Below are 15,141 nucleotides of genomic sequence, written 5' to 3'. Positions count from 1 at the left end.
TTAAAATGGTATATTATGCATTCTTTTAGTCTCAATTGGTTTATGGTATTGAAATATGGGGAAATACATTTAAAAAGAACATTAATAACATTTTACTAATACAAACAAAAGCAGTACATTATATTTCTGGTATTGGTTTATAAAGATTCATGTGCAGAAAAATTTCAAGAACTTCATAAATATTATAACAGCCCCTTGTTTAGTTGTGTATAAACTGTTGCTTTATATGGCTACGTCAAACAATTTAATATATCAAAATATCCACCAATATAACACAAAGGGCACAAACAATATTGTAAGTTAAGAACTGACTTCCAAACCATATTCATTAGCAACATTATCTTGGACCAAAATTATGGAATGCACTGCCATTTGGTATTTTTGGAATTAATGATGAATCAAAAGGTGTATTTAATTAATTTTTTATTTATTTAATGTATTGCTTCTTTTAAAGGTTTGGACGAACTGAAGGATTGCATTGCTCTTAACATTGAAGTGTACAATAATGTGTGTAATGTATGACAAATTGCCATGTAATCTTTACCAGTAGTAAATAAGTATCATTTGAGTGCTATTCCATCACTCATAATGTTTTTCCTTACAATTAGCAATTCTGTAGACAGTGAATTTCAAGTGCTTTCCTTTAGCGCCTTGAAAACAAATAACAGCACATACTTCAAAGATGGAGTTCTCAATTGATGGGATATTTGTAAAAACGATTGATTTTTGCCTTAATTATGTCTGTAGCTTGTTAACAGACAAAGGTAGATAGTGCGCAAGAGCTGGACACCGACCGCAGCACTACAGCGGTTGAATTTCAAAACTGTACTTACTTACAAAAAACATACGTTGTAGTTAGAAGCAGCACAAAGATACACATGGCAATTGACATACTGCACTCACAAGGCAGACTGTAACCCTGAGTTCTGGGTATTTACTAAGAACACACAGTTGTAGTAGGTCTTTGGTTTTCATTTTACATTTTGAACTTATTTATGTATAAGCATAACAATTTTAATTACATAATGAGCGTTCTAGTATTTCCGAGTCGTTTTAACGGTTAAAGTGGGAGAAGCAATACTACACAAAATGGTACAGACAATGAATTTTTTATTGCTCCTACATAACTTATTTTTGAATAGTTATTTATCATCATGGCACTATTCTGCCTGATGATCTCCAAAGGTATAAGAATGGCAACAATTGGATTGGTAATAATTGTATATAAATCGTACTTTGGCCAAAAAAAAAATTCAGGAATTGATTTTAAGATTCGGAATCATATTTGGAAATTCTGTACTTATCCATCATAGCTGGAATACTGCAAATCTCTTGGCCAAAAAAGGAACTAAATTAATATTTTACTATTTGTAGTACATACCATACAAAAAAAAGTTTAGAATTTTTTTTATCTAGCCAACCATAGAGCTGAGCTCGTCAGCTGTACACTGTCTGTATCAAGCGGCATGAAAGAAGTCCTTTGAAACCAATTGCAGAGAAGCACATGATTGTCACATTGAACATCTGGTGACAACTATAAAATTCTCCTCAAAACAATTAATTTGGACACAATGCAAATATCTAGCAGGATATAAGGGCTGAGTGTTCAACTCAGCCAAACTCGTTTGGTACTTGACAGGACATTGAGATTGGTTTCTTCTAATCGTTATATTTTGATCTTGCCCGATAATAATGAAGTTCAGATATTTATTACTTCAAATAAACATCTTACAAATGAGTACCACTGTTTTACTGGTTAACACATTATTGGAGCATTACTGGCACAATACAAATCTTGAGATATTTGAATTGTGCTGAGAACTTTTCCACGTGGTGTGAACCGGAAAAATTACATCATACGAGTCGTGGCTATTAAATAACGAGACTGACACTGCTGCGGATCAAAGTGGCATGAATGAACCAACATTAATCAACAGCGTTTAATCAGAACCTACGTTTAAGTTATTGTTGTCTTTTTTGTTTTGCCTGATGAAATTGTTAGTGCAATATTATGGCAACGAAGTATTGTGAAATCTAATTTTAAATTTGGAAAAACTGCTACTGAAACTTATAATTTAGTGAATGTTCAGCACGGATACGTGTTTTAGATTGGTTTAACCGTTTTAAAGATGGCAGAGAAGATGATTCCCAACCAGATCGCCCTTCAACGTCAAAAACTGATGAAAATGTCACACATTGGTTACATGGTCTATGTTTAGCCACTCTTGATTGTTATGGGCCTTTCTAGTTCTGAAAATATCCTACATATATCGTTACCATGGTCTTTACTGCTTCTTTTAGTAAGAAGACAATACATTTTATTTAGTTTTGTTAGCTGCTATATACAAGGTTGCGTGTTGTTTTTTTGTTAAGATTGTTGTAATATTTTCCTTAATTTTATTTATGAGTTTATTATTTGGCATATACGTATGGACATTTTTGTTTTTGTAAAATCCATTGTTATTAGTATAGGAGCTAGCAACGTTTTCGAGAGAGAATTTCAGGTCAGCTGAAATTTTGATATGCTGTCTTTCTTGCTCTTTCGGTTGGAGTCCGGGCTATCTGGCTGGCGGTAGTGGTTGCGTTTATTAATGCGCATCTTACCTTCACAGGTAAAAATCCAGCGCTTCGGCAAATGGACAACATGGCGTCAGTCTAAAGTCACATGTTTGTGTTATTTGTGATGTTTATTTATTAATTTCGCTACAATCGCCAGTGGTAAAACGAAATGTGTTTCTGTAAAGGACATAAACATAAAATCATTCTTTTCGTGATTGATAAACTGGAAAAGTGCCAGGAAGTTTTGAATATACCTTTAAAATATAAATTAAAGTACTAGCGCTGCCGTCGCTTTCTGTCTCTCTTGCACTCCAAACTATCTCTCTCCAACCACAAGTATCATACCGCAATACTGTTCATTAAGTTTTTATTTATATTTAATATTTAACAATCGAATTAACGTCTGGCAAATTAATTTTAGATTATTTTATGTTTAAAATAACATAATATAAAAATTACAGACATTCAAAAATACTTAAAATTTTTTATTTAATAAAAATAAAATTTGATAAACCTACACCATGCAAAGGGCGCAACTGACATCTTGGGAAGAAGGTTTATCTCAACAGGCCTGGATATCGCCCTAATCCAGGAGCCTTGGATCAATAGAGGTTGCATCAGAGGACTGACAACTCAGGTAGGTAATCTCATTTATGATCGAACAATTGAAAACCCAAGAACTTGTATTCTAACTTCAAAACTAATAACAGTCTTTCCGATTACAGATCTAATAACAAGAGATCTGGTGGCGGCTACAGTGAAGGTAGCTTCACTGCAAGGGGACAGAGAGGTTACTATAGCCTCAGCTTACTTCCCCAACCCGTCAACAAGCTGCCCACCAAAAGAACTAGAAAGACTATTGCAGAGCTGCAGAGACAGAGGCTCGGCCCTCATTCTCAGCTGCGACTGCAATGCTCACCACACGTATTGGGGAAGTACGAACACAAACAAGAGAGGTGAGGAACTTCTACAGTTTATGTTCAGCAATGATCTAGTGTTAGAGAATAGAGGGTCAAGCCCAACCTTTATAACTAGAAATAGGAAAGAAGTCCTGGACATAACACTATCTACAGGACTAAAAAACATAAATATAGTAAGGTGGCACGTCTCCAAGGAGGCCTCACTATCGGACCACTGTCCAATTAGGTTCGACATAGAGGAGACAGGGGAAAGATACGTGACCCACAGGGTTCCTAAATCGACCAACTGGAGAGGTTACAGAGAGTCCCTGGCAGAAGAGTTGGAAGAAATAGGACCCTTGCAGAGAAATGAATTTGAATTAGAAAGGTCTGCACAAATAGTAGAGCAAGCTATAATAAAGGCCTACGAGAAAAACTGTCCTCCCAGGCAAAACCGGTTGAAGAGGGATGTGCCGTGGTGGACTGGGAGGTTGGAAACATTAAGAAACAAAACGAGGAAATTATTAAAATGGGCAAAAAGGACAGACGACTGGCTCCCTTATCTACAGGCCCAAAATGAATATAAGAAAGAACTAAGAACAAATAAAAGAAGAACCTGGAGGAATTTCTGTAAAAATATCAACAGTCTTCCCGAGGCATCCAGGCTTCAAAAAACTCTCCAAACGGAGCATACAAATCCTATGGGGACTCTAGTAAAGGACAACGGTGACCTAACAATGAACAGGAAGGAGACCTTAGAACTACTTCTGGAGACACACTTCCCGGGGGGTCAACTAACTCGTAATGAGGATACTTATTCTCTATATGGGGGGGGATCCAGTCGGGAGGTGGCAAAAGCCAGACAGGTGTCTAACAGACTATTCACACACGAAAGAATTAAATGGGCGATAAGATCGTTCAAGCCGTTTAAATCTCCTGGGGCGGATGGAGTTTTTCCAGCCCTGCTTCAAGAGGGGCTGGACATTCTACTAAATACCCTTAGCATTCTATTTAGAAGCAGTTTCGCCCTAGGATATATACCAAAGAATTGGAGGATAGCACTAGTGGTGTTCTTGCGGAAAAAATGACAGGGATCCAACAAAACCCAGTTCGTATAGACCCATAAGCCTAACCTCCTTCATGGTGAAAACTATGGAAAAAATAATAAATAGACACATAAGGGACGCAATATTACTGGAACACCCACTTAGTCCCACACAACACGCATACATAGAAGGAAAATCAACCACCACTGCTCTCCACAGTTTAGTGAGAGAGGTGGAGAATACCTTCGAAAAAAAGGAAGCCCTAGTCAGCGTCTTCATGGACATTGAAGGAGCTTTCGACCGAGTAGCATATCAATCCATGAAGACTGCGATGGAACGTTTTGGAGTTTCCTCAGACGTAGTCAAATGGATAGTAGCCCTCCTAAAAAGCAGACAGGTGAAAGCCAAGTACGGGGACGAATCGGCTGCGATCACGGCCCAAAGAGGCTGCCCCCAGGGGGGAGTCTTATCTCCTCTCCTGTGGGCGATGGTAGTGGATGATCTCCTAAGAAAAGCAGAGAAGAGGGGGATAAGGCTACTATGTTATGTGGATGACCTAGTGCTTATGATTAAAGGGAAAAAACACTGGCAGGCTGGAACGCCAATTACAAACAGAACTGAACTTCATAAGCAACTGGTGTCATGGGGAAGGTCTGCGGATCAACCCATCAAAAACAAACATGATTACCTTTACCAGGAAAAGGAATTTCCAGCTAGCTAAACCGGTCCTGGAGGGAATCAGCATAAACCAAACAAAAGAAGTGAAGTATCTGGGTTTAATCTTGGATGAGAAGCTCACTTGGAACTCCCATATTAGAAACAAGATATCCAAAGCAATAATGGCCCTTGGGGCCTGTAAGAGACTCTTTGGATTTAAATGGGGACTTAAACCCAAAATGATTTATTGGATTTACGAAACCATAGTGAAACCAATGGTCACATATGCTGCTTTAGTATGGTGGCCGAAGGTCGAACAAACAACAGCTGCAAAAAGGCTACAGAGTCTTCAGAGGTTAGCTTGCTTAAGCATCACGGGAGCAATGAGCTCCTGCCCAACACTAGCAATGGAAGCGGTTCTGGGTTATACTCCTCTTGGCTAGGAAGTGATGAGAACAGCTGCGATGAGCGCAATGAAGCTTCTAGGGACAAAGGTAATAAATGTTACCTCCCTAGAAGGCCATATGAAGATATTGGAAAATTTCCCTGAGGCTGAAATGCTAACCAAAGTATCTGATACTATGGTTAAGAAATACTCCTTTGAAAAACCATACACGGTCTCTATCGGAAGTAGGGAGGAATGGATTAAAAGGGAGGCCTACCCAAAAAAAGGAGTCCTGAAGTTTTACACCGATGGTTCACTCCTAGACTCAAGGGCAGGATATGGAATACATGGACCTGGAGTTGACATGGCTGTGCCCCTGGGAAGACATGCCTCAGTTTTTCAGGCGGAGGTCATGGCAATAGATTCATGTTCTAGAAGACTCACACAGTTGGGGACTAAAGGATTATCATACCTTATACTCTCTGATAGTCAGGCTGCACTGAAGGCACTGGATACCTGTTCGATTGATTCGAAAGCGGTCTGGGAATGCAGGAAGGCCCTAGCAGAGCTAGCAACAAGTAATAGAGTAACACTCGGATGGGTGCCGGGTCATGAAGGAATTCATGGAAACGAAAAAGCGGACATCCTCGCCAAAAAGGGAGCGGAATCCATATTGGTGGGGCCAGAGCCAGGATGTGGAATATCCTTCTCCAGCATTAAAGCTCTGGTTAAAGATTGGGAAAAGAGGACAAGATATAAGAATTGGAGCAGAGCCTCGGGTTTAAGAATATCCAAAATGTTTATCTCTCCTTATGCAAAAGGATGGACAGCTCTCCTAGACCAGAATAAGGAGGATATAAGACTGATATTAGGAATGTTGACAGGACATGGCCCTCTGAGAAAGCACCTTTTGAAGGTAGGCCTTAGTCGGAGCAGCGAATGTAGACTCTGTGGAGAGGAGGAGGAGTCAGCGGAGCACATTTGGGTGGATTGTCCTGCCATCGTAGAGACTAGGAAAAGATACCTGGGAGCATACCTCCTCAGCCCCAAGGACATCAAAGAACAGGAGCCCTTAAATCTGATTGGTTTTTGCAAAAGCCTCGGTTTTTGAGGGCAAAAAAAAAAAAAAATAAAAGTAAGGGAGGCGCAAAGGTCCTTTTAGGACTAAGTGCGGGGACAAAGTGTCCTCTTCCCTCAGAAGGAAAAAAAAAAAAAAAAAAAAAAAAAAAAAAAAAAAAATAAATAAAATTTCGCGTATGGCATATAATTAACTACAGTAAAAATGTCTAGCAATACAAAATTAATGTCTGGTAAATCTATCTAAAGGGAAAAAAATTTACTTTACGCATAAAAAAATTCCTTAAATCTCCAGGATTTTTTACCTGTGAAGGTAAGATGCGCATTAATAAACGCAACCACTACCGCCAGCCAGATAGCCCGGACTCCAACTGGAAGAGCAAGAAACACAGCATATCAAAATTTCAGCTGACCTGAAATTCTTGTTTTAGAAACGTTGCTAGCTCCCGTACTATATATATTAGCTAAAATATGTTAGAAAATAACTAACGACCATAATGGGCGTAAAGAACTGAGGTATCCTGTTGCTGGATTAGGAGAGCATTTCTGATATCAGTGGGTAGTGATGGGAAGTGTAAATGGCAATCATTTTTCATGCTCAAAAAACGTTTGATGATTCACGGTTTGTGCGAAGATGAGGGACTTGAAACGTAAAGGTGAACGTTATTTGGATTATTTTCCTATTGTACAGTACGTTTAATTCACTGTACAGTAATTTTGTGTACTGTGAACACAAAAAATAAAAATTTCTCAGGAAACAAGAAGTTTAAATATATGTCCAGCAAAATCATAATAAAACAGTACTCATAATATTTTCCTTAATTGTTTTTTATAAGCTTATTACTTGAGATACGTGCATGGACTTTTTTTTTAATACACTGAGAATATTCTTAATATTTTATAACATTCAGAGCTGGAATGAGTACATTAGTTCAAAAGCACCGTCTAGTGAACTTTCATCTAGCATAGCTAGATAGATAGTATTCTGCGTCAAATTCGGACCATTTGATGTTTTAGGACATTTTCTAATGTCTAAAACGGCGTTAAAATAATGATTTTCCCTTACAAAATGTTCTCACTATAAATGGAAACAAATTGAAAATAATAAACCATGTTTACACTCAACAGTTTATTACATTAGACATGTTCTGTTAATTTATATTTCACAACATTAGAGACAAAGATGGGATTTTTCGCCAGAAGGGCGTAGTCTGAAAGAATTTTCAAAATAAGAATAGGCCTTTATTCATCCCAGGGACCGTAAAAATGTTCATGTAAAATTCCAGTACAATCGGTTAAATATTTTATGCGTGAAAGCAAAACAAACAAACAAATAGTAACTTTTGTGTTTATATTATTATGATTAATATAAGTAGAGGTGTATTATTGTTATGTCAAAGATGCATTTCAGTACAACAGAAGACAAGGTCTTTAGAAAGAAATTTACTCATACTCAAAGGTTAGTTCATAAAGTTAAATTAATTTTATTTTTATGATTAAAATTTAAAAAATGATTAAGCTTTTTCAACAAAAATTTCTTTTTAAAAATCTCGGAAGGGGCCATGGTCCTTCACCTGGATCCCCACTGTGTTGATCTATGTAGCAGCTTATATTTATAAATAACCATCAATTGGGAGTAACATTGTTCACATGCCAAGGAATGAATTAAAACAAACATTTGTAAAATTCCAAATATAAGGTGTAGGCTTTATTTAAACAACACTGTGATACATTTATAAGTACAAATATTGTGTTTTAAGTGTGCGGTTATGTTCATTTCTAGATGGCTCCCCTGACTGTACATTCCTACACCTATATATTGTTATATTAGTAATTTTTTGACCAAAAAGCTTTCTTGCGTTATTGTTAATTTCACACTTTGACAAAACAACACGTAAGGTACAAAGATTTCTAAATGGACTGCCCGAAACACTCCATATTACTGATGTACAACATACCTCTGGAAATGTATCAAATACAACAGTTGCAGATTAGCTTTCAAAATGAACAAAATAATACTTTTAGGTATAAAGCTTTTCCTAGCAGCCGCTCTAATTGTCTAAAGATCCAAAATAATGTATCGTACCTACACTATACAAAAGTTTTCAAATATCCAAAAATAACAAAATATTCATAATCTATACAATCAGTAAATAAAATTACTTAACAATTTGAAAATGGAATGTCATACTAAGAGAAAAACAAACAAAAACAAGAATACACATTTATGTGGAGTGACAGTGTCTTTGAACTACTCTATATATAGCACAGGTCTAAGATATCAAGCTAGGTGATGATATGCATAAAAATACATGTTTCTCTTACATACAAATAGGTTAGGATCTAAACGAAACAGCTCCAGCCTGGCGACAACCGTACAAGTAAAAAAATATCTTACAGCGATTTTAACATTAAGAACACATTTTAAAATAAAAACATAATAAATTATTATTATTTATTGCAAACAAAGTGTTTTCAGTTATCTAGGCAGTACTGTGCAGAAACTGTGTCACTACTATTAGTATTTGTGTTTTCAACACTTCTAGTTACCACTAAATAAAAATTAATACAGTTAATTATTGTTTTTTTCAGTACGAAACCAAGCATTAATTACCCTTGAACCATATTTCTACCTAAGGTTGTTAAAGAAATGGCACTTACAAAATTAAAACGTAACAGCTTTATGACCTTAGCAATGTTTAAGTTCACGTCCAAACTTACAGTTAGCGTACTGGCAAGATGTTTTTTTTCTCTTTTTATTTATAATACCTATAATATCAGCTGCTCTCAATTTACATATAAATGCATTTATATAACTTTGTATATGATCACTTTTCTATAATAATTCAATTTATATATAATTACACATTGCGGTACAAATAAAATTTGTAATAATAAAATTAATACAAAATAATATCATAATCGTCTCGGTATACACAATACCCTATTCACAAATAAATAATACTGTAAATACATTGTTGATAATGTAAATGCACAATTATAATAAATACAGGATGGTCCTAACATAAAAAATTGAGTTAAAAAGTTCACGATCAACTACACCCTGCTTTATGTACAACATTTACTGGGATGCGACCGATAGGTTCGAATACGATCTCTATTTATAGGACGAAGATAATTTTGGTTACCTGTAATCAATGGATCGGGACACAGCGCCCTTTGTAATCTAAGCACCAGCCAATAAATCCAATAAGAACAGAACAGTAAAGTATGGACAGGAAAACAGAAGCAACTAAACAGGTAATGGGCGGGTTTAGATGGCTAGAGTGGAGTTGTCCCACTCTAAGTCCTTCACTTTGCTGACGGCTGCACTGCCCTCCTCCTCCTCGTCGGTCGAGTCCAAGTCATCGTCGTGGTAACTCGAGTTGTCATCAGATGATTCATCATCGTCAGGAGCGATGTGGGACTGACCATGAGTCCCGGGCTTGCCTGGCCGCGGACTCTCCAGTTGCTGTGAAGAGAATACTCGACAGTCAATATGTTAGTAGTTCACACAATGACTACAATTAACGGTGGAAAAATACAATAATTTAGTATTATATGTGGCGTCAACTTCATCTCTTCTAATCACATTAAAACTTGAATGACCATTCTTTGTCCTTTGGAAAATATTAAAAATATAATCTTGTTAAAAATTAAAAAATATATCTAACGTTAGGAATTAATAAACAATTAAATAAGTTCGATGTTAATTTTTTAAAATTATTTACCAGTAAAAAAAAAAATATTTTTAAAGTTTAACCCATTGCGGATTGTATTGTTTTGGCGCGCGGGCACCAGCGGGCGCGAATTAATTCACGGTCAGCAGCCGCACGAACAGCAATGGTGCGACACATCGTATCGCTCGCTATTGTATACTAGAAAATTCAGCTGCGAAGGTATTCGTTCAGATGGAACATGGGCCTGCTGGGGTATCCGTGATGTAGGAACGATAACACGCGAGCAAGGTTACCGCGTGGCAGGGATGATGTCTGAATCATAGTCTAAATAAAGCAGATCGGGCGCGAATCGATTGCAACATCCGGGCCATTGTCTAGACTAAACCCACCAACATGTACGTCTGCGTCGTTTAGTTGTGTCACTAACCTCAAAAGTATTATAATAAACAACTGAGGAAAACACCCAATCAGAAGCGCTAAAAAACAGAGAGTAAACTCATATGAATGATTTTTCAACTTTGACACACAACTGCGATCTGTAGGATATTTATAAAACTTTTGAAAATTCTAAACGTAGACCGTTGTGTTAAACACTCTTAGTAGACAAGTGAAGACGATCGCGTGCCGATCTATCAGACATTAACAGAACTATTTGGAGGGAAATTTAAAAGCAGACCGCTTTTGCGACCTCAGCTCGTCACCGTGTGCCGTTAGGCCCAGCCGCTGCGTGACGAGCCCAGCTCGTCAGTGATCCGCAATGGGTTAACATTAAACTTTAAGATCTGTTCCCTGGGATCAGATCTTTAAGATCTGTACCTTATTCACTATCACATATTACAGAAGCTGACTGCTAAAGTTTCTAAAACATCAGGCAACAATAGAGCTTGAGAGATATTAGCCAAAATCAAAATGTTAATTAGCTACATGCTCAAATAAAAAACACATTTTTTGAACTCTGTGTGTCGTTAGTCCCTAGGTTCCTGGTACCCTAGTATCAAAATACGATGAGATCGTTATCAGTAACTTACCTCCATGGGATTGACCGTTATAGTCAATGCAGAGTCGTCCCAAGCCATCTCTGTGTCTTGGATCTCCTCCTGTGTGGCGCGGTGGTGTGCTGCTCGGATGCGCACCACTCCCAGCACGATCATGAACAGCAGGAATCCCACGCACACAACGATTATGATGGTCACAGCGTGGCCTAGACACAACGTGTTACTTTAGTCCTTCAGGAATCCGACGCACACAACGATTATGATGGTCACAGCGTGGCCTAGACACAACGTGTTACTTTAGTCCTTCAGGAATCCCGTACACAAAAGGTGTTCATTACACCTGTATCCAAGTCAACTCCTTGTATGTGATTGTGAGTAACTTGGTGGTAACATTATTATGAACTGCAGGGCAAGAGATCCATTTACAAAATTAAAGATCTTCTTATGATGGAGGCTCTTCACACAAAAGCCCTAGTTGTTGGTTTTTTGAAGTAACTAACACAACCTGTCCTCAATTTATTACAACCAAAAAATAGTGAAAAAAGCATGAACCTTCCCTCTTTACACAGCAAACATTGTATTTAGCTGTTTATCACAGACCTCTGATGTGGTTAGGATCTGGTCGTTAAGGATGTCCAGTGCTCTATGGTTTCAACTTACATACTCATATGAATTCAAAATTTCAATTTTTTTTAAACAAAGAAATGTTATAACCAAGTGACTTACAGTCTAAAAGCTGAAAGCCTTATACGGTTAACTGATGCTGATATACAGGGTTGTCCAAAAATATGTTACCACTTAAATGGTATTATATAATCATTAAGTTTTTCTTGTTGCAGATTAAATATGGCCACCCGACTTACTTTGGAAGAGAGAAGAAAGGTAGCAGCTTGGATGGAAGTATTCGGATCTCCCTCAGTTGTAAGAAACAAATTTCAACAATGGTTTTCAGAAGGATCCTCCAAGTCGTTTAACTATCCGTCGAATTCATGAGAAATTTGAGCGCACAGGGGCTGTGACCAATGATTGTAAAGGGAACAGTGGACGTCCCAGAAGTATTCGAACGGAAGATAACATCATAAATGTTCAAGGCACAATTATTAATAGCCCAAAGAAGTCAAGTACGAGAGTAGCAATGGAAACCGGAATCGCGCGGACTAGTGTTTTAAGAATTCTTCACTTAGACCTGGGAATGAAGCCGTACCACATTCAAATGGTACAGGCGCTTTCTGATGCTGATAAAATTGCTCGTGTACGAGCTGCAGAAGTGTTCTTAGAAATGACGAACATAGACCCTAATGTTGTGTTCTTTATGTCGGATGAAGCCACATTTCATGTCAGCGGCAATGTGAATAAGCACAATTGCGTCATTTGGGGTACATACAATCCCCATGATCGAAGAGAGCACACACGATCCTCTCCGAAAGTTAACGTATGGTGTGGCATTTCGAAGTTTGGAGTACTTGGTCCATATTTCTTTAATGCACAGACTGTAACGGGAGATTCTTACCTAGACATGTTGCAAAATTTTGTTGTAGACAATCTTCCCCTACGTATCCTAACATCTGGTTACTTTCAGCAAGATGGTGCACCACCGCATTATTCCTTAGCGGTTCGAAATTACCTGGATGATACATTTGGTAGACGCTGGATTGGAAGAGCTGGACCATTGGCGTGGCCAGCACGGTCACCAGACCTGACTCCATGTGATTTCTGGCTATGGGGAATGGTGAAAGAACGTGTGTATGCTACAAGACCTATTGACATTAATGACCTTAAAGAACGCATAACCACGGTTGTCCGCTCCATACCTAAGGAAATGTGTGAACGAGCTATGGTCAGTATGGTGAAAAGACTTCATAAATGCATTGAGAACGAAGGAATACAGGTGGAATGAGTACATTAACTTCATTTGGACTTGTAAAATAGTGTGTGTTATTATGTTAATAAAATAAAGTGAAACCCATATAAGTGGTAACATATTTTTGGACAACCCTGTATTTATTTAAAGGTTGTTTTTTAATGTTTCAAACTAAAAATAATAATCTGAAAAAATCACAGTTTTATATTTTTAACCTTTTTGATACCCTACCACTTCGACCTCCACCACGACTTATATGGCAGATGATCGATTTCCTTCATAAAGGAAACTTTATCGATTTAAAAGAAAACCACACTTTATGTCTATACACTACAAATTAGCTCTTAGTTTCAGGACTAAGTCTATTAAAATATTTCTTTAATGACATAAAAAGATTGTTTTTTAAATGGTAAATAAATTATGAAAATGTTTCAGTCATAGTGTAAATACAAAACATTAGGAGTATTTGTTTCCTGTCCTTTCTCGGATTCAGTCCATCTAAATTTAAGTAAAAAACAATTTTTTTTAATAGTTTTATTGCACTTCAATAATAAGCAAGTATCTTTACCAAGCTAGTAGAACATGTACAGATGCAATGAATTTTAATATAAAAGACATTTTTTATTCTTCCACAATTTTAATTTACTTTAAATAAATGAGCTTTCGCCGGTTAAGGCCTAATCAGTGATAGTTTACAGAAAAATATATGTATAAAATAGAAAAAACATATAATAAAATAGTTTGAATAAAATTTAAAACTAATTGTAAAGACCGAAAAGTAATAAATTATAGAAGTATTATGTAGAAAAATATGGTTTGTAATTCATAACTTTTGAATGGATTTCTTGTTTAAAAAGATTTTATTCTAACTATTTTATCATGTTTTTTCTATTTTATACATATGTTTTTCTGTAAACAATAACTGATTATGTCTTAACCAGTGAAAGCGCTTTTAAAATAATTTAAATTGTGGAAGAACAAAAAATGTCTTTTATATTAAAACCTGGTGACTTCCATAAAGCTTACAAAGCAGAAGATGCATTGAACACAACGGTAAAATCTGTCAGTTACCTGGAGGAGCGATAACAGCCTGGGTTCGGTCACTCATCTTTGTCTCAAGGTAGTGGTCAACAATGGTATGGACGGGAGACTTGACGTGTTGTGGGCTGAGCAGCAGGTGGGCGGGAACTTGCTTGTCTGCAGTCTGCGCCGGGGCCTCGGTTGGGGCTGCTGCCGAAGGTTTTGCGGTAGGCACTCGCGGGTGTATCACCGTTAACTGTTTCATTACAAACACTCGTTAATTCAAATTACATTTGTCCAAACTGATTTTGAAATAAATACTACATCTTTAAAAAGAAACAGACTTAAAAATTAAAATAGAAATTTCATATAGTGAAACATTAATCTTTTATACAGCCTAAAGTATAGGTAAATTGATACCAACTTTAAATTTTAAACAATCAAGTATGTAATGGTCATAAAAGGTATAACACAAAGTTTCGAGAATTGGAATCTATCCTCTTTGTCAGGTGGGGAGTTATTAATACCTAATCCATGCGTCTAAATCCTTACTTAAAGAAATAATTGCTGTTCACCACCGGGGAATAAACATCCTCCAAACTAGTATTGAAGTTAAAACAAAATTCCTCCCAAATTTAATTGGCACTGAATTTACTAAAATTCTTCAGAGCATCCAAAATAGATGAAAAAATTTCAGATTCTGATAAGAAAAAGACAATTTTGAAACTTGAAAAACTCAGACCAACAAAAATTTATCTCTCAACATAAAAACAACACGGATGCAAAAATACAGAAAATGTCAAAAATAGGGCCGGAAGCGGCTTGTCTCTACCCCTTCACCCTCCTAACCATCGCCTTTCTGTCTCATAGATTCAGATGACAGTACATGGTGCCGATGAAAGAGCCGACATTACCATTCTGTTATTATCCCACTGAAGCTTGTGCTGGTGTGATGTGTGATT

The 15,141-nt window shown here is 36.9% G+C and overlaps 1 protein-coding gene across 1 annotated transcript in view; it reads right to left on the bottom strand.

The window, feature by feature from the left end:
- Nucleotides 1–8,304: 8,304 nt before the first annotated feature.
- The window catches only part of LOC124363221 (calsyntenin-1-like), a 55,251-nt gene continuing 48,414 nt past the window's right edge, over nucleotides 8,305–15,141 (bottom strand). Inside the window, exons 14-16 of the mRNA XM_046818385.1 lie at nucleotides 14,231–14,435; nucleotides 11,332–11,504; nucleotides 8,305–10,095 (exon numbers count right to left, since the gene is read on the bottom strand). Of these exons, the coding sequence (XP_046674341.1) occupies nucleotides 9,898–10,095; nucleotides 11,332–11,504; nucleotides 14,231–14,435 (576 nt within the window). The 3' untranslated portion in view covers nucleotides 8,305–9,897. The remainder of the gene's footprint in view (nucleotides 10,096–11,331; nucleotides 11,505–14,230; nucleotides 14,436–15,141) is intronic.

The sequence above is a fragment of the Homalodisca vitripennis genome, chromosome 5, assembly GCF_021130785.1.
Source record: "Homalodisca vitripennis isolate AUS2020 chromosome 5, UT_GWSS_2.1, whole genome shotgun sequence".
Taxonomy (NCBI): Eukaryota; Metazoa; Arthropoda; class Insecta; order Hemiptera; family Cicadellidae; genus Homalodisca; species Homalodisca vitripennis.
The sequence above is the reverse complement of the archived record's forward strand: the minus strand, read 5'-3'. Positions and strand labels throughout refer to the sequence as shown.